We start from the raw sequence: 25,276 nt of genomic DNA, 5'->3' as shown, positions 1-25,276 counted from the left end.
GGTCAATATCGCAATAAAGCCGAGTTTGGTCACCAAAAGTCTGCACCTTTGTTCCGACAAAACCAACAAGAAGAGTTAAACTGGGAAAGACTCTTCCTTTGAGCAAGTACAAGGCCCATGGCATCTCTATGCTGCTCCACCACCACCATAATCCTCTCCGTGAAGTTTCCTCCATCGATCAGAACGCATACTCAATCCCCCAGACTAAACCGTTCAAAGACTCAGAAACAGAGGATAACAGAGCGAAGAAGCTTGATCGTTAGATCAATCACTGAAGACAGAGAAGCAATCGATGTGAAGAAGAGTGACACCTTCGATCCACAAGAAGAACCAAAAGGAGAAGAAATAGATAGAGACACCGATCGGCTGATGAGTCGAGGGATCAACGCAGCCATAGTTCTCGCCGCCGGCACCGTTGCAGTCACCAAGCTTCTCTCCATCGATCATGACTATTGGCATGTAAGCTTTTTAGTGTCAAAGCTTTCTCCTTTTATGTGATTGTATTATATATAACGATGGTTACGGTTCTTCTTTAGGGTTGGACTCTGTACGAGATACTTAGATACGCACCTGAACACAACTGGGTTGCGTATGAGCAAATCCTCAAAACAAACCCTGTTTTAGCGAAGATGGCTATCAGTGGAGTTGTGTATTCTCTAGGAGATTGGATTGCACAAGTAAAATTACAAAAACTAAACTTAAAAAAAAAAAAACTTCTCATTTTTTGAGTTCTGTCTTAACCATTTTGGCTATATATATATATACTGATGCAGTGTTACGAAGGGAAACCTCTGTTTGAGTTTGATAGAACTCGTGTTCTTAGATCAGGTCTTGTTGGGTTCACTCTCCATGGTTCGCTCTCTCATTATTACTACCAATTCTGCGAGGTAAAAGAAGAAAAAACAAAACAAAAAGGACAATCTTTTCCTGTCAAGATAGGTTGTAATAACATGTTTTTTTTTGGTTTACAAGGCTCTGTTTCCTTTTCAAGATTGGTGGGTAGTCCCTGCAAAAGTGGCCTTTGATCAAACCGTGTGGTCAGCGATTTGGAACACTATCTACTATACAGTCTTAGGCTTATTGCGTTTCCAGTCACCAGCTAAGGTTTTCGGCGAAATCAAGACCACGTTTTGGCCAATGATCACTGTAATAATAATCTCTACTTGCCTTTTTAAAAAAAAAAATAATCATATAAAAACTTAATGTTTTAGTTGGTCTGTTTGATTTTGATTTTGTGCAGGCAGGGTGGAAGCTTTGGCCATTGGCTCACTTGGTTACATATGGTGTAATTCCTGTAGACCAAAGGCTTCTTTGGGTTGATTGTATTGAACTCATTTGGGTTACTATACTGTCGACGTGAGTCTTCCTTCATCTTTAATCAATCTTTTGTCTCCATTCTATTTCAACATATGAGTTAAGCTTTTTGCTAATTGCCAATTTTGAATTCTTGAAGTTACTCAAATGAAAAGGCAGAGGCGCAAACTATAGGGGAAACAAACTCCAGTAGTACTGAGGTTTGTAAATGTTTCTTTTTTGTTTCAAGAATCTGTCTTGAAAATTCAATCTTGAGCATTTTGATGTTTGTCCTGAGTGTTTTGTACTTAACAGGACTAGGAGATACTGCATGTAGCTTCAAGTTTATGGACTGCAAGCACAAAGTGATGAAGAACATCAAGAATAGTTTTTTTCTCTTAAATAAGATAGGAATTTAAATACAGAAATTTGAAACATGTATATATACATTTGATTCCAAGAGAGAAAATCTATTGTGTAATACATCAAACACAAACACCAGCCGATAAATAGAACAGATTCAGCGACTCGTGTAACACCTTCTGGCCCCAACCAGTTTTGATCTCCAACAGTTTTTCTCATTCTCTGCACCCGTCTCGGTTTTCACATTAACATAAGTGTTAATTTCTTGGTCTGGTGATGATCTAACTGTGAAGTTTCTTTGCAGACACGGTTCTCATCTTTGGCCATCATCTTATTCCACTGCAATTGTGGCTGAAAAGAAGCCATGTTCATCGTAGTCCGACTCAGAAAACCATGTCACATGGGCCATGTGTATCAATATGATAGAGATGTCATGTGGTGGTGATGGGTCACTTTCATCGTGTATTCGTACGCACTATCGTATAGTCTTTTGTATGCATTAAAATCGTAGTCTGAACTATATGTTACACATTGCTTAACGATAGTTTGTTGGGTTTATTTAAAGTTCCGGTTGTGTCAATGCTTTGATTATATGTTTATTTAACTTTTAGTAGCTCTTTATAAACTCTCTTAATTATGCACCTGTAAAGTTTTTTATTTTGAGCAACGCACCTGTAAAGATATAATGTAAATTTTTATTGAAAGTTGTTTTTTCGTTTGTACTTTGTATCATCTCAGGACTCGGGTTGTACATTTATTTTTAACAGAGTAACAAGCACTCCCGGAAACTACAACCAGCAAGAGCCAAACAGCTACTTTTGGTCTCAGCTTCTACATCTATTTCTCCCGAAAATGTTAACTAGTCACATCTGTAAACCGATCTAAAATAAACCGGTCGCTTTGGCAATTTATGTATATGCATAACATATTAAAGGTCTCATGATATGATATCCACTGTCAGTCTCACAGTCTGTCACTGTAATTCAAAAAAGAAATACAATGTAATCCACCATACTATATCAAATTCAAAATCCATCTAATTAAAAGTATATAAAGTTTTCACAAGAGGTTTTAGAAGTAGGGTTGGGGTTGGGGGACCGTCGGTTTCGGTTTTTTTTTTTTTTTTTGGATTTTTGAATTTTCAGTATCATGTTCGTAAGTTTCATTTGAGTTTTACTAATTGTTAGATTGGGTTCAGTTCGGTTATTTCTGGTTTTGGTTCGGATCAGATTGTAACTAATGTCTGAATCGTCAAAATTGACAAAAAAATTTAAAATATATAAATTATTCACAAATCTAATTAAAAATTAATTAAAATATATAAACTAACTAAAAGTATTCAAAAGAACAAATAAACTACAAAAATATTTAGAATACTATTAAATATCTAAATTACTTTTATCATATATAAAAATATTAACATATTTAATTAATTTCAAATATTTTTGGATCTTAGTTCAGATTTCGGTTCGGTTAAGATTATAACTAAACCCTAAAATATTAAGCTCATAAGTTTTGTTTTATATATTTTTGTATGGTAGCTCGGATTTGGTTTTGTTTTTTTTTGTTCTTGTTTGGTTTAGGTAGATACTTTGGCTTGCGGAAAAATGCCAAGCCTATTTTGAAGTATTATTAGAACTAAATCAATTATCGGGCCAAATTGGGCTGAAAGACAAAATAGAGAATGCAGAATTCTTTTAATAAGGCCCAAATCTACTACAATGTGAATTATGCCACGTGACAAAACTCAAACGCTACACCGTCAGTCCCAGAACCTTCGCTTTCAGTTCCCAAATCTCTATAATGACCTCAGCCACCACCACAGCCATTTAAACCCATCCATATCCAGCCGCCGCATTAACCGGCCATCTAGCAATACCAACATTCCGGTTTTGTCCATAAAAAACCTTGTCAAAACTTATCAAAAGTTAAAAACTCTACCGACTTGCAAGTTCGATATAAACCGAATCATTTCGATTGGCTTGAGCTCTATCTCTCAACTTTAAAAAGAAAACTGTACTAAAAATTAAAAGATTGGGTATGTGATTCAAGTCCTTTCGTGGGCCCAGTGACAAGCCCAGAAGTCGCACGGATTCTGTAATATACTTGCCATCGCTAAAGTTACCACATGGGGCAAAGACAAAAGAAACACAGATTTCCAAAAAAAAGACTATGTATTAAAAATAAAATAAGAAGATTGGTTGCGTGATTTATATTTAATAATATCGTTTTCTATTTTTTTCTGATTGGATAACCAAGTTGGTACATTTCCACGTAATTGACATTTTTTACACGTGATGACTACCGTAGTAGTACCGTCCAATAACGTGATACTTTTGTTTTTGATTTTATTTTCAGTAATGTGATCTTTTTATAGTAGTGTTATATTTACGCATAATTATTTTCCCAACTATATCCAGACTCCTAATTGATTAATTAATTGGCTCATTAAGTTTTCATTTCTTCAAGTGTCTAGTTCACAACATCTGTAGGATGGGAAATCATATATTTACATGGCATTTGATTAGCGGATCCTCTATCATGTAGTCTAATGACGTGATGTTTTGAAATTAAAATATAATTAGCAGAATCTTTATCATGTAGTCTAATTATAATTACTTGAAGTAGTAGTACTAATTACAAAGTTTCAAACTAGGTATAACATCCTAGGTCTTACGAAGCCAATCTACAAAAATTAGATTTTAGTTTTTACAAAGATACAAGGGAAACATCAAATATGAGTCATAATTGTAAAATAAAATTATAAAAGATGTGTTTATTGTAACCGGGTTTAAGTAGAACCTAAACATAAGAGCAGCATCATTTGAAGAGTCTCAAGTCAAATTATTTACTCTATACAATTTTTTACATAATTTTATTGATATATATATATATATATATTAGTTACATTTATTTATATATTCTATTTTGTCTACGATGCCACATGCAATTAGAAAGTTCAAAACAATTAAACTCGCTTTTCATACTAAAAGTCTAAAACTAGTGATGCTTTTACCAGCTGAAACCATTATGAATACATGAAGGCAACTACCTTCGATACGAATCAAATGGTAGTGAGTCAGTGCTATAAAATTCCATCATGTTTACGCTAAAAACAAATTCTTTTAGCAGCCGTAGTTATCTAAATATTCTACTTGATTATTATTTATCTTAAAATAGTGTCAATTTTTTTAGTTTTAAGAATTGTTTTAAATTTTGACTTCAAATATAATATATGTTGTAAATTTTTTAAACGAAATAATATAATTATTTGTTTGAAAATAAACGTACACTATATGTTTGTGATATACGACCAAAGAGTTCACCGATCTTAGCTATTTTTGTAACTAGCAGCAACTTTTAGTCTTAGTTACAAGTAGAAAATGTTACCTCTTTCAATATATAAATTTTCTTCTAATTTTGTGGAATTTTCTAAACTAGTTTTCAATTGAAGTATATTATATGACATAAAATATAAACCAATGGATTTAAAGTAATATATATATATATATATCAATCAAATATAAAAAACAAATAAGTCCATGTATTTATGGAGTATAGTACATATTTTCTTTGTGTTTTTCCTAGACGGCATGGTATTATGACAGTCAATCAAAATATATGGCATAAGTAGAACATAGTATTTGAGAAAAACATCGGGTAAAAAGTTAGGCAGCCTAATATACTTTTCTATGTAGAAATTCGTTAACTGTACTTAACCATTACTTAGGTTTTTTATTTCTTGTAATCTACTAATCGAAACATCTAAGAGTCGATCTGGGAATAAAAAAAACAAACCGCGTGAGGATCATTAGATGTGGACGAGGAAAATCGTCAAACTTTGAGATAATCTTTGATTAGCTGTTTACCCTTAATTTCAGAGTCTTCTCTTACTTATTTTATCTTATTAATTCTAAATCTTTTTATTATTTTTATATTCATTTTCTAAAATTAAAAAAAAAAGAAGATAAAACCCAGAAGAATAGAATTTTTTGACTCACCTTATATATATTAGAGAAAAAGACTTGGATAGCACCAAACCAAGTTTTTGTTCCCAAAGTAGCACTCAAGGCTCAAAGTCACAAAAATAGGTTTCATTAAAGAGGTAAATATACACTTATACCGCTTGGGTTAATTAATCCAAACCTTAGGGTTTAGAGTTAAGGGGTGGGGTTTTGGAATTAGAGTTTAAAATTTTATAAAAAATAAATACTAAAATAAAAAATAAAAATTTATAAAACAGTTTCAAAAATTATTTTTAAACTATAAAAAGAAAATTTGAAAAAAAAATTCAAAAAAAATTCAAAATTTTTTTTTAAAAAAAATTATAAAAATTTCGAATCTGAAAACATATAATCTGAAACTATAAAAATTTTTTTTTATTTTTTTTATTTTTTTTATTTATTTTTTATTTTTTTTTTATTTTTTTGTTTGTTTATTTAATTTAAACCAAGGATATTAGGGACATTTTACCCTTTAATGAATGTCATTTTTGTGACTTTCTCCTTCTAGTGCTCTTTTTGTGACGTAAACTTCAAAATGTGCTATTATTGACAATTGCCCTATATATTACCCGTCTCTGTTTCGTATTCCCATACCCTCTGTTTTTTCTTTCCATTGTTTCAAGAGTTCTCCGATAAAGTTTTCAGTTTTACGGCAAAAATTGTTATCCTCATCAAACACCAAGAAGAAGAAAACTTTGTTTTGACAAGTTGGGTCATTACATTGTTTTCTGGTTTCGTCTTTTTTTGTTCGATCACAGAAACAAACAAACAACGGAAAATCAGTTCTCTCCACATAAAATTAAAAAAAAAATAAAAAAAAGACTTTTCTTTCTTCTGCAAGTAACTGAGCAGATTTCGTTTTTTTCTTCCATTTGTTTTAAATTTAAGAAATAAAAAATTTATTGTCCATAACTTCCGTTGCCCTTAAATTCAGCTGTCCTAACGTCAAAGCTCAGACACTCCCTTGCGTGTCTCCCTCTTAAACTCCCCCCCCATTCCTCTCTCTCCCTTGTTCCTTTCCTCTGTTTCTGCTCTGTTTCTTCTCTGTTTCTGGGACATTTCAAACAAGGATCAAGAAACCCATTCTCTCTCTCTCTCTCTTATCTCTAGAAAGGAATCATGGTGTTTGGAAAAGAGTCAATGAAAAAATCGAACCTTGACAGGTTCCTTCATTGCACAACACCTGTAGTGCCACCCCAATCTCTCCCCAAGGTTTGAAACGTTCTTTGTTTCTCTTGCAATGCTTTATTATGATGCAATACTTTAAAAAAGTGATTTCTTTTTGCAGACGGAGATTAGGAGTTTGAATAAGATTTGGCATCACTCAGAGAGAGAAAATGTAGAGTATTTCAGATTGAGTGATCTATGGGATTGCTATGATGAATGGAGCGCTTATGGAGCTGGTGTTCCCATTCGTCTCACTAATGGAGAATCTCTTGTTCAATACTATGTTCCTTACCTCTCTGCTATCCAGATCTTCACCTCTCGTTCTTCCTTGATCCGCTTAAGGTACATCTAGATCATGATGAACCCTTTTGTTCTTGTAAATGATCTAATTAATTGAGTCCTTTATGTTGTTAATTAGGGAAGAGTCTGAAGATGGGGAAAGCTCGTTTAGTGATTCGTATAGTGAAGAGAGTGAGAGTGATAAGCTTTCAAGAAGTGCTGCTTCTGATGAAGGACTTGAGCATGACGCTCTTTTGCACCCCAATGATCGTTTGGGCTATCTTTATATGCAACACTTTGAGAGATCAGCTCCTTATGCCCGCGTTCCTCTCATGGATAAGGTAAACTCAATGATCTCATCAGTCAAGACTCAGAAATTGAAAATGACACATGTTGGTTTTGGTTTCAGATCAATGAGTTGGCTCAAAGGTACCCTGGATTGATGTCGCTGAGAAGCGTAGATCTTTCCCCGGCAAGTTGGATGGCTGTAGCGTGGTACCCTATTTACCATATACCAATGGGAAGAACCATCAAAGATTTGTCTACTTGTTTCCTCACTTATCACACTCTTTCATCTTCTTTCCAAGGTACTAACTCAGCTTCTCAATAGTCTTTCGATGCGTTATGTCCCGCCAGAATGTAACTGTTAGGGTCTGGCTATACAGATATGGAGCCAGAAGAAAATGGCGGGGAGAAGGAGAGGACTCGAAAGGAAGGAGAAGGTGTAACTTTGCTTCCTTTCGGGTTAGCCACTTACAAGATGCAAGGCAATGTTTGGCTCTCGGAAACTGATCAAGGTCAAGATCAAGAGCGCGTTCTATCGCTTTTAAGTGTAGCTGATTCTTGGCTGAAACAGCTAAGAGTCCAACACCATGACTTCAACTACTTCTCAAGAATGGCTCACCGTGGCTAAACAAATCCATCACTAAACGGATAATTTGCAACTTTAGATGTTTAAAAAAAAAACATCATTTTGTTTTTCTTTTTGTTCTTAAGTGAATAGGGGATTACATTTTCTCTGGCCGCAATAACCAGTGGTTGGAGCAGCAGTGGCTGTGGCAAGGAAGCTCAAACCGCTCAGTGAGCGTTTTCTTAATGCAATTAAAGTGGTTGTTGCATTTTGGGTGTAGAATAGCTTTTGAGTCCTATGATCCTATCTATGGGAAGATCTAGTATATTATAAAGTGTTGATGTGTCGCAAAGAGTGTTTTTTGTTTCTTGATAACATTTATTGAGAGGGTCTTGTTCTTGTACCTCAGTAACAGTAAATATAACGATCTAATCATCTTTGCAATATCTTCATCCACCATGTGTTTTTATTGATCAATGAATGACCAGATTTGATGTAACAATATTACCGATGATAATCATACAAGCAGTTAGTATTTTAGGAAATACCAAATCTACTACAGATTAACTATTATCACCATGCCGTCTGTAAGTTCAAGTTGTGTATAATCCCAGTTCGAAACAGTTGGACTAGTTTATACATAGCTAAATTCAATTTAGTTGAATAGTCTATAGTCCATACATTTCAGATTAGGTATCATGTTAAGATTAATTTTTAGTTTTAAAAATTTTCTTTTAGGTTAACAACATAATTTTGGTAGAAAGACGTAATTTAACTCTAATAAGTCAAATTTTAGAGGTACAATGAAAACGTATCAAACTTTCTTCTGTCTGGATATGTCAAAACAATGTTTATTTTAAGACATGAAAATATAAAATATAAAGGGAAATTTGAGCCTATAACTAAAAAAGAAAAATTGTTGATTTATTAGATAATAGATAATATCAGTTTTAGAAGATATCAAATGTTCAAAAAAATTAAATGTATTGATAAAATATAAAGACATGTTATATTACGGAAAAAGTGAGACCTTTTGGCTTTTGGAGACAAAAATGTCAAACATGTGAAAGAAAAATGAAAATTTGTGGACCTTACGATTGTACAATTGACTTGATGGAGTGAGTTTTGGTCCCTCCACCGAAGTTCCTAGACCTTGTAACTCTTTTTTTTCTGTTTATTTAGATGGAACAAATCATTTCCTAACAATTAGAATGGAAATTCCTTAAGTGATTGGCCCCTTCATTCCCGTATTAAATACTGAATCACTAATTGAGCTTTAATAATGTTTTATTTACAAACATAATACAATCTTAAGAATTGAAATAAAATGATGTTTTTGGGTTCTTCTACACCTAAGTTCACGTTGTAGATGTGGTTAAGACTAACAACTTAAAATTTTATAGGAATATAATCAAATAATTCAAAAATTACAGTATTGTGCGAGCATTTTCAGTCATAATTTCTCAAACAATATTTAGTTGTTAAAAAATAAAATTTGGAAAATAAAGAAAGAGAAAGAAAATGATAAGAATAATTTTTATGTCAGATACTAAGAAAATGTAAGATAGTTTTCCATATCTCATATTGTGATTGGTTAATTTAAATTATTATACCAATTATTCTACAACGTAACTATATATATATTATATCTTTAAATACTCTAAAATTATCTAATCAATAATTGTTAAGATCAATCAGTTTTACTTCATTTTCACATTCAATATCTGAATCTTTAAATTTGTCCCAAAAAAAATCTGAATCTTCAACAAATTATGTTAAAAAAAAATCTGAATCTTCATCAATAAGATATATTTAACTTGTTAATCGCAATTACAGTCTTAGGGAAAATGCTCACAAGTGCATTTTAGCCGTTAGGGACACTTATTTGTGAAAAAAATCATATAAGATTGATTTAAAATCTTGAATATGATCCATGATATTTCTTGAGCTGGCTCTTTTAGTAGTTGTTAATAAATAAGACAACCTAAGAAATTTAAATTTATATGCGCGTACGAAAATTAATGTGTTTTGTTATATACTGCAACTTTAAAAATGACAAAATATAGAATTAATTACTTATGTATTTAAATTATAGAATTAACTGTTGAAAATACATTATATAGAACACATAACCAATACCGAATGTTACAAGACCAAACACACCTACGTTTCATTTTACCTTTTTCATCATAAATGAATTGAATTGTTGGACCAATTAAAAATACCTTATCTTGTTTGGCTACTGATCTAAGTTTTAGGCAACACTCACGAGGAGATATTATTTATTTAAGAAGGTGGTTTACATTACGTCTTACTCTGATCTGATAACATCAACTATAAACCACTAACTATACCACATCAACTGAAAGGATCACAAAAATCTAACCCCTAAGATATTAAATAAATTTAATAAAAGAGTTCAACAACCAACAAGCCACGAACATTTGATACTATCAAAGTCAAATATGCGGTTTTATATATATCCACTAGTTAATATTTTTCTGTTTATGCTCCACATTCGTGTTATACATAGACAAACAATATCATTATCTATTTGTATTATTTCTTCATATCTTTTTGGAAATGTTACCGATCATGTTCTCGTCCCATCATCATATAATGATCACAAACCTAATAATGGATTTGTTGTTCAACTTTAATTTTGTTGGTTCTGCTTTTGGTAGCATTTTCTGGGGTCCATCTTTAATTCTGGACATGAAGTCGGCATATGTTTAAGAGCAAAATTAAAGAAATTAGGATTATAGATCAAAAAGTTCAAATTTTCAGCATATCACCTATATCTCCCGTGAAAAATATAAAACAGACAACTTGGCATGAAATGCTCAAATACAGCTGTTAATTATTATTCATGTAAAACTAATATTTCCAGTTTAGGTTTAGTTAGCTAAATCATTTTAGGTTTTATATCTTGTTGACAAAAGAAAAATTAATTGATTTTCACTTGATCTTACATGCTCTTTTGGTTTTAAAATTTGTAACACAAGAAGTATATCTTAACTGAACTAAGATTATAATATCACGCTTCTCTTATCGTATAAACATACACTGTTAAGTTAGATGAGTTTCCAACATAAAAACCCAATTTATGATAAATGGATTGATCTATCTATTTTATATATTGCTTATGATTCCTTCCAACTATCGATGTGGAATATTTAGTCTCTAATACGTCTGCTCGAGATGATGGCTATTTGAGCATCAATTTTGAAATGTTCAGGTAAGGATTGATTGATCAACTTTGGATCAAATCTATGTAGATCGGGTTCGACTGTTTGGATTGGGCTCTGATATATATGAAATTCCAACCTAAAATCAATTGGTTATAAGTAGATTCATACATATCTATGTTATACTCCCTCTGTTCCTTAATGATAGACTTTTTAGAAAAAAAAATGTTTCAGAAATATGTATTTTTGTGTTTTCTATTAAAACTTATAAACTTTAAGAAAATTAATTGACTTTGTTGAATTACTATTGGTTAAAAGTTATTGAAAACTGAAAATTACAGAAAACAACACATTTATTATGGTAGTGTTTTCTTAATATGTGTGAAAATACTAAAAAATCTATTTTTATGGAACGGAGGGAATATATTGTTTATGATGCCTTCCAACTGCCGATGTAGAATACTTAATCTCTAATAGTTTAGACCAAACCTGTTCAACCAAGCATATCCAAAGCAGACCAGATCAAACTGTCAAATATTTTTTTTATGTATTTTTCGGTTTATGCCTGGAAATCAATCAACCCCTTGTGAATTCTCAGTCATGCCTGAAACTCTTATCTAGAAGACTAGAAGCAATTTATTAATCTATAAAAGACATTATCTATGTATCTAAAATCTGATTCAGTACATTTGGCCCGTCCCAGTTCTTTTAATATGTATCAACTGGATCAGTGAGTGTATTGATAACTCAAAATCATTGACAGAGGTTAAGACATTCTGTTAATTTTAAGAATAAAATAGGAATTTTTAAAATGTATATCCATGACTGATTATGGGGCAGGTTAATGAAATATTAGGCTTGATTCCTAAATTGATAAGAAGTAATTTACATAATTATAAGCTCCTAATTTTTTTAAGAAAATATGTTTTATAAAAATTCTTACTAAACATCAATGACCCCTAAAAGCTTAAATCCGGCAATGGGTGTGCAACATGTTTCAGTAAAGTTCATTTTCAGGTTTGGTTTAGATACGTTGAGACTTGTGATGGGCTCAATACAGCCTAGTTTGGTCCAGTTTTCGTACCAAGTGGCCAAGCGGATTTTCTTTGACTTGCCCCTAATTATTAGTAGAGTCCGGTCCCTGTGGCTCTATAAATCTGCAAGTCCTCAACCGCCACAAAGTCAGCTGTCTTCTGATGGATTTGATCCTGATTTTGGCAGAGATAATGTCCTAAAGGTAATTTTGAATGCGTTTAATCATCTTAATCTCACAACGATCGACTGTGAACATGTTCATGCATTACTACAACTCTTAGGAAGACCAATGCCATGGTGACCTCAGAGACCTCGCCCAATTGGACATGTACCTTATTCATAAATAGATGGCTACGATTTCAAAGAAGACAAACAAAGTTGATCTGCAGTTTCAGAGACGTCATGGTCATAGATTAAAAATAAAAAATTACATACAAATAAGTCTCAAAATTGTTTAAAATTATTTAATTAAACTTTTTCATAAAATTGTCTATTGCCTCCAAAATCTCAAGACCAGTCATGGTTATGAGCGACTCTTAAAGTTAGGCTCTACTGCAGCCGGTATAAGAGCTCGTCTTCATTTTTGTGAGAACCATCTCTCCGAAAAAACAAGTGTGTACATAAGCCAAAGAAATTGTTGGAGGTTAGCAAGAAACTGGTTGGTTGATTTAAACATGCAAGAGGTTTAATATATTTACCTGAGATTTACTATATACCAATCAGTGTTATCAATAGCGTTAACAAACAAGTCCAGAAACTCTGTGAGGGGTTATTAGTTGCTTACACTGTCTAAAGAAACTTTGGAGTGGATTCCATGACATTTACTGTTGTACATACACGCCAATATTAGACACCAGGAAGACAAAGCTCCTTCAGAAGGAAGGCTAAGGCATGAAAGAAACAACAAATAATCAACAATACACGAACAATAATAGTTTAATAGCTGAATAAAAACAGACAGAAACTCACAAAGAAGACTACTGAAGGGTTCTTGCTACTGAAGAAAAACATGAACTGCTAAAAGTTGAGCCTGCAAAGAGAAAATAAGAGCTAAAAAATCTTGCAAAAAAAAGAACTTGTTAGTTGTTACTCTCAAGTAGCTTTCTCTTCCTTGCTCAATGCAATCAAGACTTTATTCAAGATGGCCTCAATAGGCTGGTGTGCATTCTCCACGGCTTTAGAGATAGCTTGCCACTTCTCACCACGCTTCGGCTCACAAGCTACACATTTGGCAAGGATCTGCTTCTGCCTCACTTCAGTTCCATGTTGAAGTTCAAATTTGTAATACAAGGCCCAGTGATCGCCAATGTCTTGGTTCAAGGTCACAGCCCGTTTTAACCACGCTCTAGCTTTCTCCACCTTCTTGTCTTGCCAGAAGAGCTTGGCGACAGCTGCAGTGACATGCGGGTCACGAAAACACTTCTTCATAGCATCCATACTCTTTGTTTTACGGTGAGGACGTGTCGCCATCCCAATGTCCTCAGCCAAGAGGATACCACTTTTGGGACATTCTTGAAGAGCCTTTGACATCAAGTTCTCTGCCTCTCCTCTGTTGTCATGCGTCAGTTCAACTCGAACAGCAGCTAACCATAGGTCAGCCACATGAGGATTCTTCTTCCTTGCCGTGATGAGAATCTCACGAGCTTTGTTCAGCTCATTCACTCTCTCTTCAAGATTAGCGTATGAGAGCCACAGTGGTATGCAGTTAGGACAGTGCTTCAAACCAGATTCATAAGCTTTCCTGGCATGCTCCAGATTATTAAACCGTTCCTCTAGCTGCACAAGCATCAACCAAAGCTTGGAGAACGTTGGGAACTGCTTCAACCCTTCACCAAGCAATACCCTCTCCTCCTCTACGTTGCCAAGCTCTCTCTCAACAATGGCTGACTTCATCCACACCCTCTCACTCTCTACTCTTTCCCTTGCTTTTGCAAGAAGCATCCTCGCCCGCTCCATCTCCTTGTTCTCATACTCCAGCTTGAAAGCAGCAAGCCAGATTTCCTCAGATCTAGGAATCACACCACAAGCCTCTTGTAGAATAGAGCGGGCGGATGTTACGTCTCCGGCAAGCAACTTTTCTTTAGCACACATGAGCCACAAAACCTCAGCATGAGGGACATATGTCACTGCCTTGCTCAACAAGGCATCAAGAGACTCTTTACTCCCATGGCTCTTCTCAAGAAGAGCAGCTTTAAGCCATACACTTTTCTTGTACAAGAAGACAGTAAGAGAGTGTTCATATATAGCTCTTGCCGTCTCAATGAAACCTCTATTCTTGCTCATCTCCGCATCAGCAAGCCAAGTTCTCTTCCTATCCTCCCCATCAACTCCAATACCTATAAAGTTCTTGATGATTGCCTTGCACGTTACGACATACCTACCTCTCTCACAAGCCCTAGCCGCATTGATCCAATATTCTCTGTCAATAACAACACCACCTCTCTGAAGAGTCTCTACACACATCTCAATAGTGTTCCACACCATGGCCGTGTGCCCATCAGCTTCCTCGAGCCTAGCAACGGTGATCCAAATATTAACCGGTTCCTCGGGGAACCGCGGCGGAAGCGCTTCCTCGTCCCCACCCAAAAGAGGGACGTGGATAATCACAGTAGAGAAACGACAAACACCAAGATCTGATAATAGGAGGGAGTCGTGGAACACACGGCTAGGGTTTTGAGCACGGAGCGAGTAGCGAAGGAGAGGCTGAGGAACGTTGGTACGTTGGTGAACGATTTGTTCGAAGGCTGAGATGGTGGTTGTGTTAGGGTTTACGTCGATCGATAGAGTCGCTCCATTGGGGATCGAGAGAAACACCATCGTCAGTCTACGTCGATATTCTCACTGTCAAGAAAATAATACAGATAACAATTTATAAAGGGATGAAATAGTCGGTTTAAATTCAAAGTCGGTAGGATAATGTGCTTAAAACTCGGCTGTTATGGACCTCCGTTCTTGTTAAAGCCTAATTTCAAGGTAATTACTTATACGGCAGTCGTATATAATTGTTGTTAGGGGGATTGAAAAATAATGTGCGGTACGTTAGCTTGATCGCGAACTCACATGCATGGTTTTTCTTTAGGTTATTTTTTACTGTTTACGAATAGAGCTGGACAAATTATTCTTAAATTTTGATTCGATTTGTTATCTGTTTTGATTCGAACCGAAAATCCTGATATCCGTTACTCTACGAAGCAAATCAAATACTAAAATGCAATATCCGTAAAAAAAAAAGCAAATCACAAATATCAATATTTATAGGAACGGATATCCAATTTGATCCGTTATATGCATGTATATATATATATACATATATTTAAAGAATTATATATAAGTTATATATAAATTTTACGATATTTTTGTTTTAAAATAATTTCATTTTAAGAATTTTATTTTTCATGTATTATTTTGAAAAAATATCATTTAATATTAATTAAAAGTAACTTTATATATTTATCAACTTTCTTTATATACTTTTACATACACATACATGTGCACATTGACGTAAACACCTTATAACTAAGTATTTTACCACAACTGAAATATCTAACTTTTTTTTGGAAGTTAAATATTCGTTTTCTTAATGTTTCTTTTCCTATCAACCAAATTATAGTAAAATAATTTGTCTTAATAATTTTCTTTTCTTTTTTAAACTATTATCGGTTTAGAAACTAGCTATAATATGAAACCATTGGTTCGACATCACGACTATTTAAGATTTATAACATGAAAACAAATAAATAAATAGTAATTTTTGATTATCACAGGAAAAAAACAACCAAAAACATCAAACAATTTAACCGAACAAACCAAATAAATTTTGATTTAAAATGATAGTTATATTTTAGGAGATTAAAAACCAAAAAACAACCTAAAACCGAACCGATATCCAAATTAAACAGATTAATGTCTCTTTATTAAAAAATAAAGAAACTAATAATCACATTCCGCGCAAGACACGTGTTATTACATAGTTACCTATTATGACTCTTGATCATGTTGATAGATCTACATATATAATTCTGAATTTTCAGCAACAAAAGAGTTATTTGACGAATCTGTACAGATTCAAATACATGTTTGATCTTTGATAACTGTCCAGAGTTTTGTCCGAAGACACCCCTAAGATTCACACTTTCCTTACACAGTACAAGACACAAGAAAAGCAAAGCTAAGCAAATCAAAACAAAAACAAAGACTATCATGAAAAAGAAGATTCTTCCCCGAGATTAGAGGAACGATGTAGTGCACGTAAGGCCGAGATATGTGAGCTTGACATCAAATTTTGTTTTAAGCTAATCACTTGTACCGCTCGTTTAATGTTCATCACAAAAATACCTCTCTTCCGGAGACCTCCCTGTAATTCGATTAACGATTTTAATTCCTCAATTCAAGCTTCATGTCATTCAAAAATCCTGAACTTTATTTTTGCAGCTAATTTTATTAATAATTAGAAGAAATGGAATTTTTTTGGCTACATCAAGGTTCATGGGACTTAACATATACAGCAAAGTCAGGAAACAGACTGATGCATTTAACAAGAGACAATTAAGTACTCTTTCAAAAAACATCATAGGACATACAAGGAAATCAAACCACATCATGGAAAGAAACAGAAATAAAGAAATGTCAAATTGTAACAAGTACTGAATCAAACAACTCCACTCTAATGAGAAAAAGCTCTATTCCAGGAACTTTATAATCTCCTTTGGATGGGGTCTTTGCCTGAAATTTATGTAGCAGAAGCCTGTTCATGGTGGTCGTCATCCACAAACAATACAAATAGCAGGAAATAGGGACCAAATAAAGCTGGAATGCCAGGTATTTGTATGATAACGTGAGGGCCAAGGAGAAATAGCATTAGAAAGAGGAAGTTCCAAAATGTGATTTCGAGGACGGCCACAAACTCTATAACATGCGCAAATGCAACCCAAACGCCACAGTAGAATGCAACCGACATGCAGAGTAGAGAGAAATACAGTAAAGGCAAGGTCACAGTATTTAAAGATCTGTGAACGAGTGACGGATCCGCCAACTGCGCCCAGATAAGCGTAGATATCGTTACTATAGAGCTTTGCATTGCTAGGATGTCAAAGACTATAAAAAAGATGAGTTTGGGGTCACCGGCTAGAGTTGCCCTGCCCGAGTTTGGACCAGAGCTGTTAAAGCCACCTGGTATCGTAAAACCAGCTGCAAACGTCACGGTTGCTACAAGAGCTGACACCACTAAAAGAGTGTTGACGTAGTCTTTGTTTTTGTCAGCATCTAGTGGATACGATGGTTTTGTTATCTTTTCCGTGAACATTTTCCGTGTGAAAAAACCTCTTGATGTTACGTAAAAGTATAATAACACCAACAATGACACCCTCTGTAATCCAAAACAAGACCAATAAGATTTAAAAATTAATATTGAATGTGGGATTGTGGTGGGACATCGAAGATATATACCTCTCGGAATATGTAGTTTGGATGCATACTTCCTTCTGCAATATCCAGAGCTGTTAAACCACTATTGTTCCGTGTGGCCATGCATTTTCGGTTGTAATGACATAGGAGACAAAAAATAGTACGAGGGCGCCAGTTCATCGTAGCAAGGTGCAGAGGTGTGTTCCCATCCACGTCTTGCTTCTCCATCAGCCGACTAAACCTACCATCCCGGAGAAATATAGAACGAGCAGCAGCTCCCAAAAGATAGCTAAAAAAGTATAAATCCATTTTCCCACTACTTGCCGCAATATGAAGAATGTTCTGACCTTTTCTGTTAAGCAGATATTTTGATTCTGGACAATATTTGAGAATCTCAGACACAAGGTAGATATGGCGTCTCTTCATAGCAATGTGGATCGGAAAGGATCCATCATTATTGGAGACATAAACTTTATTTTCTGACCGGTTTAACAGGTTGCGTACTCCTCTATTAAACCCTATGGATGCTCCAACTGAAAGACAGGACATTCCTTCTTCATCAAGCACGTCCAGAAGCCTCGGACATTTTTGATGAACGCAATCAAGGATATCTACATATATATGAACTATTAGCATACCTACAAATATCCATCTCAGAACAAGGTTGAGTATAGAATTGTGTTTTTAAAAGCAAAAGAAAACCTGTATTCCTCGCTTTCAAAGCTGCATGGGCAAGAAAATTGTTCCCTTCCAACCCCAAATCTTGGCTGTTGTCGGGTGTATCCTTCAACATTTCTTTCACAAGTAATACATTCCCAACTCTTACAGCCATATACAAGGGAGATATTCCATCGTTATCGGCAAGAAATGAAGCCCCTTGGTTTGCTTTCACCAGACAAACAGCTGTACTAACATGGCCACCTTTTAAGGCTAAGTGCAGAGGTGTATTTCCATCTTTATCCTTGACAACATATAATTTTAGTCTCTTCTTGTCTTGTTCATCAGACAGTGTAGCTGAGACAAATGTTACTGTTGCAACAAGAGCCTCAACTACACTTAATTGTCCAGCATGAGCAGCGACATGAAGTGGAAGCTGGTCCTTTGAGTTTGGCTTTAGTAGAAGAGATGGGCATTTAGAGACAAAGCTCTTCACTAGTTCAACATTACCCCAACTCGTAGCAAGGTGAAGAACAGAATCTCCTTGATCATCCTTGAGACGTGCTATTTGCCAACTGCTGGTAGTCGCCAGACACTCTTTCTTCCCTGCACTTACTGCAGTAAAGATCTCCGGAGTCATCTGCTCATATTCATCTGGAAGGTTGAAAATATCTGAAAATATGTTGTTGTCGGTAAGGAAATCTTGAAGAGGTTCAGTGTCTCCTCCAGCTTCACAACATCCTAGCAAACCGAATATGTAGCACAATCCGCGCATTATCAGACTTATGGGATTGTATCTTTGTATCCAGTGCTTCTCATACGTATCTGTTGACCGCTGTGCCTCAGTTCTACCTAGACATGCTTCAGAACTGTTCATCTTTAACCTAAACCATCACACACAGACAATTTTTAGTTCTCTAAGAAAATATATGACAACGATAGAAAGAACAGGGAGGAGAAAAACTTACCAAGTATACTAAGTAAGATCAGAGGTACAAGAGGAGTTGTTGCTAAAGCCTTGAGAGACTCAAAATCAATAAGAACGTTGTAGCGTTGTGGTCAATAAGCCTTCTGGGTATATGAATGGGTAATGCAGTTACTCTGTGAGCATTTATTTTCTGTGGCCTGGCTTCGCAACTAGTACTGTCCATTTCGAGAGAGAGAGAGAGAGATTTGTCCTGAGTTTATATAAGACAGTGGATATGTGAATAGTATCAGTCGATGGAATAGAGGATAGATATCCAAATTATTGGTTTGAATATTCATAATTTTAAAATTTAAATACCCTACGATAGCACTAAAAAATTTTAATCACAAATATAGACTATAAGATTCAAAATGACAAAATGCTTCATTAAATAGGTAAATATACACTTAAATAATCCAAACCTTAGGGGTTTAGAGTTAAGGGATGGAGATTTGAGTTTGAGGTTTAAAATTTTATAAAACAGTTTCAAAAAGTATTTACGAATTACAAAAAGAAAATTTGAAAAAAAATATAAAAAAAAATTCGAAAAAATTCAAAAAAAAATAGAAAAAAGTTCAAATTTGAAAACATATAATCTAAAACTATAAAAAATTGTCTTTTTTTTATTTTTTATTTTTTTATATATCAAGGGTATTAGTGTCTTTTTACCTATTAAATAAAACATTTTGGTCATTTTCCCCTTATGGTTTATTTTTGTGACCAAAACTTGAAAATTGTCTATTTACGAAAATTGTCCAATATTAAATAGATAAATAAGATAAACCACAACACTTATAAATATATGAAAATATTTTTTCAGTGTATAGTAGAAATTCTATAAATTAATATTGGATCAATTAATAAACACAATATAATATTAAAATATTTTTATTACCAAGTTAAGTTGGTTCGACATATAATACAAACTAGGTAATAACCTAAACCATGGGGGATTATTTTTTATTACTGCCCCATCTCTATTCTCCCTACCATTTTATCCTTGCACTTCCCAAAATAGTCCTTCTCCATTAATTTATTCAATTAAATAAACCAACCAAAATTCAACTACCTACATGGTCCACAATAATACTTCAACCAATGAAAGCTCAGTTGGCCCACATGTCCTTCTTCTTCCTCGTACTCTCTCTTTTTATTCAACCTCCATTGGGGATTTTGAAGCTTCTAAAACATGTAATTTTTGTTCGTTTGAGATGATTTTTTTTTTGTAAAATAACATTAAAATGTCGTGTATATCATGGGCAGTGTTTAAAATATACGATTTGATGAAAATTTGAGAGATTTAAAACGATTTCAAAAAACTGTGTTTAGGGCTTCCAGGTATTTTTACGTTTGTTTTTGATGATTTTTTTTTGCTGAAATGTTATTAAAACAAGTGTATATCTCGGCTAGTGTAAAAAAAAAGAAGATCCAATGAAAATTATGAGAGATTATAAAAGATTTTGAAAACTGTGTTTATCGATTTTGGATATATTTTATGTGTGTTTTGATGATATTATGTGTTTAATTTCATTTAAGATGAATTATGCATCATGAGTAATGTAAAATCCTAACAATATCGTCCTAGGATTACTATATTTATATTCTTACTAGAAATATAGTATTACTATGTATAGTACTGAATTAAATTAGTATTAGTAAGAGAAGATTGTACGGGTGGGAAGAAGATTGTACGGGTGAAAATTAATTCTGAGCATCTTAATAATGATAATTCTAATGATATTTTATTTTATTTCAGGAAAAATGCAAAATCCGCCTTGCACAATCATTTGTTTTGATTACGGGGGATATTATACGAAGGATGAGGCTGAAATAAAATGGATATCAAGAGATGGTGAAGGAGAAGATAAAATTCACATGATTGTGTTGAAGAAATCAGTGGAGGAGGTCACATACTCTGCTTTGGTTGAGCGTATTTGCAGAAAGTTAATGGTAGATGAATCTAAGATGAAAGCAAAGCTTAGTTACTTTCCAATGGTATTGTATTCGAATAAGCCATCATATATCTAGAATGATGAAGACATTTTTGGTTATCTACTGCAAGTTAATCATGAGCAGTGTAGAAGTGTTCCACATGTGGAGTTCAACAATGATATAGACAAAGTGGATTATGTGTAATTCAGACTATTAGGATTATTAGTTTTATTATGTGTAAGTCGGACTAATAAGATTACTGGTTTTATTATGTGTTATTCGGACTACCATATATATTGCAAGTAGTATGTACGTTTAGTATATAGAACCCATATATATATATTATTAAAATAGAAGTACCCAATAAAAAATACTTTAAGTTTTCTAATTTATTTACACTTTCATGTTACTATGAATTAAATTAAACTCTCTATTTTAATGTTTGTCTTTTCCAGTTAAATTAATGAGTTTTCTTTAATCAAATTTAAACTTAATATCATTAAATGAACCTACCTATTTTAATGCTTGTATTTTTCAGTTAAATTAATGAGTTTTCCTTAATCAAATTTAAACTTAATATCATTAAATGAACCTAAAAATACATCATATATTTAATGTAGCTTATTACGGACGAGTACGCCCAATAATGAACTTGAATTTTATTTTTTACGAAAATGTGAATCACTTGACATATGTAATACTTAAAATATATTAACTACAATATAACAAATACATATAACCTACCTATACTTTACTTTGAAATGATCATGCTCAAGTTTTATATAGTCTACTTACATCATGCATCGATCGATGTACAATATTCAAACCACCTATAGTTTTCGTTTTCTTTATAGGATGTATCAACTAACCAATCATCCTGTTGATTTTCTAAGTTTTATAATAAACAAATCAATAAATACAAACTAAAAATCTAATATCTTATATTAATCAAAACATAATATCTTCAATGTTGTATCTTTAATGTACCTATTAAATATAGAAACTGTAACCATAATTACACTAATTATAAGAATAGATTGGATTCCAACCAATTGATTTATTACTTCGGTAATTAATTTTCTTGTAGAAGAGGAAGCAATAAATTTAAAATTTATAAGAATATAAAGATATAGAGATTCAAACCAATTTCTTATATTTGCGTATGATTTTCGAATAATAAGCTTCAAATTTAACATTGAAAAAGATAGAGAGATTTTTTTAAATCTTTTGCCGACACAAAACTTTAAAAAAAAACGAAGAGTTAAAGGTAATTTATTTTTGTTACACTTCCCGGAAAAAATGGTTACAACATGGGCTTTAATAATATGACCTTTTAACATATTAATGTTATGGACATTTAATAATTATCTTGACGAAAAACAAAAACTATAAATAATTTATTATTAATAAAATTATGAAATTATTTACAATTTGATGACTAATAGATCTCCCTTTTTATATGTTAAATTTTTCATAGAAGTTTAAAAATCATTGTATTTTCTTTAAACATGTACAACTAATTTATAATCTCTTATGCCATACTAAGTCATAATATAATATTTCTTCATATTTTACATTAATAACCATTGTTTTTATATATCGTCTACAATTCTCTAATTACGTGTATTTGTTTAATTTTTATATGATATCGAATATACGTCATAAATAGATGGTTTAAAATGCCAAAAAATATTTAGTTGGTGAATATAATACATCAAATATTACAAATACATCATTTATTTAAATAAATAACAAAAAAACCAAAAATTCATACTCGCGCGCCAGGTCTAGTTTATGTTAATAGACTACGTATATAGTAAATATGAATATTTAAAACTACTTTTTGATGATTATTTTCAATAGTTCAAGAAAACTTATCAGTTTCTATAAAAACTTCCTTAACTTTCATTGTTAGTATGTGAATGGTTAGACTATAGTAAGGAGAATATAACAAAATACGTATTTCTGGCTAATTTTTGCTGCAAATGTTTTCTTTACCAATAATCATAGTGTAAAATCATTGGTTTTACTACAAAAATTTCTCTTTTGTCATGGTTTAACTAGATAAACGTCCAAATGGCCAAAGTATTACTATGTGTAAAGTAGTATTACTATCTCCTTGAATACTTTACTCATAATATATTTTGATATTTTTTCATTTTAAATACAAATATATATATATTTTATAAAATTTAACAAATCTGTTTAAAAGATTTTAACAAGATCTTAATTTTCAAAAGTTATATGTAAATATTTTCACAAATTTCGTAATTAGTTTTATAATATTATTATAAATTAATATATTAAATTATTTTTTATAAATTGAAAAATAAAACTATATCATATTTTTATCTATTATATAATCATTAATAATCATATTAAAACAAAAATAATATACTGAACTAGATATGATAAAATCATATTAAATTGATAAATTTATATATTTTATTTTCATAAGTATAAAGTATTTTTGTTCAACATATAATATGTTTGTAACACGAGTTAAGATTAGGAAACTATATAATACATGTATAAAAATTAACAAGTATTTCACTAAAGCTAATAATATAAAATTCTTTCTAACTAATTTAATATTGATAAATTTTAAATTTATATATATATATATATTAAAAATTCTAACAAATATGTTTAAATATATTGTAACAATATCTTAATTTTTAAAACTTTTATGTAAATATTTCTACTAATTTCGTAATTAGCATGAACTGTTATTATACATTAATATATATTCAGATATGTTTATCAATAAAATAGAAGTTATATTTAATTTTATATATTTAATAATAATAATAAATCATGTTAAAATAAATTATTATATTGAATCAAATATGATAAATTATAGTAAATTGGTAAATTTATGAATTTATTTTCATAAATATAAAATATTAATGTTAAAAACAAATATGATAATATTCTAAAACTATATAATACATGTATAAAAAATTGACACACCTTAGGCTTTTTTATATACAACAATATATTAGCTAAAATGAATAAACGTAAAAAATATTGTTAAAAGGAAATCCAGTTTTGAAGGGCGGCATGTAATAATTTAGCATAAATTTAATACAAAATAATTTCCAGATATGTTGTTATATGCATATTTTAATTTTTTAATAACTAAATGCAAATACAATAAGATAAAGATATATTAAGAAGCGATAAATACATGTGACGGTTTTAAGCAATTGATTAATTATAACTTGTAAACTATAAAATTATTTTATTTGAAATTGTTATATAAATATTTAAATATATGATTAACCTTAAAAATTTATATCACTAATGATCTATACATGAAATTGTTTCACTGATCAAGATCTAGTTCTTGAGTTAAAACAATAGACAGTACGGTGTGGTGGGGTATGTGTCACGTCTATGTCAACGTCTCACAGCCTGTATAAGCTCAGTGGCTACGATTGCCCAACAGACCACTAAGAAAATTTCAATAACAAAAGATTCATCACCAAATATCTTACAAATATTTATTAAAAGCAAGAATCGTTTTGTAGTCACACTTACAATGGTCCTTTTGATCTCTGAGTGTACCTATTATCTCATTCTACTTCACGTTTCTCAAGATATCCGGGATAATCAGCTACAATCCAGACCAAAAAAATTAAACAAAATTTTGTCTTTCTAAAGGTTCATTGTTATTAAACGTGATAAAACTAGTACCTGGCGCTCGATCCAAGAAACATATGTTGTCATATTCTTCACCCACCCTGAAAAAACATTCTTGGACAATATCGATCTCGGAGTTCCATCATGAGCTGTATAACATGACAAATCACCCACTGGCAATCGAACATCTTGGTTAACCAAGCTGAGAAGTTCTTCAGTGTAGTCTTAAATTGTCCCTTCTTTTTCTCTGTGTTTTAGGCTTTTAGCCACATACACAAGATAAATCAATCTTGTTAATCAAAACGAAAACTCAAGATACAGACATATTAGCAAGAGAGGTAGTTTGATTAATGAAGTAAACGAAGACAGTTTCAGACTTTCAGTTGCGGTAGGAATTAAGGAAGTTGGGTTTTGAGTTTGGCATGATGTGATGCAATGTAGAACAGAGAAGGAGACAATACAAAACATAGGCTACATATGCAGGGACAAAAAA

At 32.3% G+C, this 25,276-nt stretch overlaps 4 protein-coding genes across 5 annotated transcripts; 2 read left to right on the top strand and 2 right to left on the bottom strand.

Annotated features, from left to right (window-relative positions):
• The first annotated feature begins 35 nt into the window (after nucleotides 1-35).
• On the top strand, nucleotides 36-1,822 carry LOC103858698 (protein SYM1). The gene is made up of 7 exons (XM_009136101.3): nucleotides 36-459; nucleotides 537-677; nucleotides 774-887; nucleotides 973-1,146; nucleotides 1,241-1,356; nucleotides 1,454-1,514; nucleotides 1,609-1,822. Exons 1-7 carry the CDS (start codon nucleotides 118-120, stop codon nucleotides 1,612-1,614), a joined length of 954 nt encoding a protein of 317 aa, XP_009134349.1. The 5' UTR covers nucleotides 36-117; the 3' UTR covers nucleotides 1,615-1,822.
• A 4,435-nt stretch (nucleotides 1,823-6,257) lies between these two features.
• On the top strand, nucleotides 6,258-8,400 carry LOC103858697. The gene is made up of 5 exons (XM_009136100.3): nucleotides 6,258-6,872; nucleotides 6,949-7,169; nucleotides 7,246-7,447; nucleotides 7,516-7,693; nucleotides 7,772-8,400. The coding sequence occupies exons 1-5, from the start codon at nucleotides 6,780-6,782 to the stop codon at nucleotides 8,017-8,019; spliced, it is 942 nt and encodes a 313-aa protein (XP_009134348.1). The 5' UTR covers nucleotides 6,258-6,779; the 3' UTR covers nucleotides 8,020-8,400.
• Nucleotides 8,401-9,043: 643 nt separating this feature from the next.
• On the bottom strand, nucleotides 9,044-15,531 carry LOC103860097 (protein STABILIZED1). The gene has a single exon (XM_033286156.1). The coding sequence runs from the start codon at nucleotides 14,994-14,996 to the stop codon at nucleotides 13,272-13,274; it is 1,725 nt and encodes a 574-aa protein (XP_033142047.1). The 5' UTR covers nucleotides 14,997-15,531; the 3' UTR covers nucleotides 9,044-13,271.
• Nucleotides 15,532-16,601: 1,070 nt separating this feature from the next.
• On the bottom strand, nucleotides 16,602-19,386 carry LOC103858696 (protein ACCELERATED CELL DEATH 6). 2 transcript variants are annotated; one of them, XM_018657086.2, is made up of 5 exons: nucleotides 19,208-19,386; nucleotides 18,285-19,123; nucleotides 17,625-18,193; nucleotides 17,301-17,544; nucleotides 16,602-17,211 (listed from the first exon to the last, which is right to left on the bottom strand). In XM_018657086.2, exons 2-5 carry the CDS (start codon nucleotides 19,114-19,116, stop codon nucleotides 16,940-16,942), a joined length of 1,917 nt encoding a protein of 638 aa, XP_018512602.1. In that variant the 5' UTR covers nucleotides 19,117-19,123; nucleotides 19,208-19,386; the 3' UTR covers nucleotides 16,602-16,939. The 2 variants fall into 2 exon arrangements, with proteins under 2 accessions (XP_018512602.1, XP_009134347.1); XM_009136099.3 differs by having other exon boundaries at nucleotides 16,620-17,544.
• Nucleotides 19,387-25,276: the final 5,890 nt, after the last annotated feature.

The sequence above is a fragment of the Brassica rapa genome, chromosome A03, assembly GCF_000309985.2.
Source record: "Brassica rapa cultivar Chiifu-401-42 chromosome A03, CAAS_Brap_v3.01, whole genome shotgun sequence".
NCBI classification, from domain to species: Eukaryota; Viridiplantae; Streptophyta; class Magnoliopsida; order Brassicales; family Brassicaceae; genus Brassica; species Brassica rapa.
This window is presented reverse-complemented; position numbering and strand designations above follow the sequence as displayed.

Coding starts and splice junctions, on each gene's coding strand:
- LOC103858696 (XM_009136099.3), bottom strand. CDS start 19,116: ATGAACAGTTCTGAAGCATGTCTAGGTAGAACTGAGGCACAGCGGTCA. Junction 18,194..18,284: donor TTTGAAAGCGAGGAATACAG/GTTTTCTTTTGC, acceptor ATATATATGTAG/ATATCCTTGATTGCGTTCAT. Junction 17,545..17,624: donor CAAACTACATATTCCGAGAG/GTATATATCTTC, acceptor TTTGGATTACAG/AGGGTGTCATTGTTGGTGTT.
- LOC103858698 (XM_009136101.3), top strand. CDS start 118: ATGGCATCTCTATGCTGCTCCACCACCACCATAATCCTCTCCGTGAAG. Junction 678..773: donor TAGGAGATTGGATTGCACAA/GTAAAATTACAA, acceptor ATACTGATGCAG/TGTTACGAAGGGAAACCTCT. Junction 888..972: donor ATTACTACCAATTCTGCGAG/GTAAAAGAAGAA, acceptor TTGGTTTACAAG/GCTCTGTTTCCTTTTCAAGA.
- LOC103860097 (XM_033286156.1), bottom strand. CDS start 14,996: ATGGTGTTTCTCTCGATCCCCAATGGAGCGACTCTATCGATCGACGTA.
- LOC103858697 (XM_009136100.3), top strand. CDS start 6,780: ATGGTGTTTGGAAAAGAGTCAATGAAAAAATCGAACCTTGACAGGTTC. Junction 6,873..6,948: donor CACCCCAATCTCTCCCCAAG/GTTTGAAACGTT, acceptor TTCTTTTTGCAG/ACGGAGATTAGGAGTTTGAA. Junction 7,694..7,771: donor TCTTTCATCTTCTTTCCAAG/GTACTAACTCAG, acceptor CTGGCTATACAG/ATATGGAGCCAGAAGAAAAT.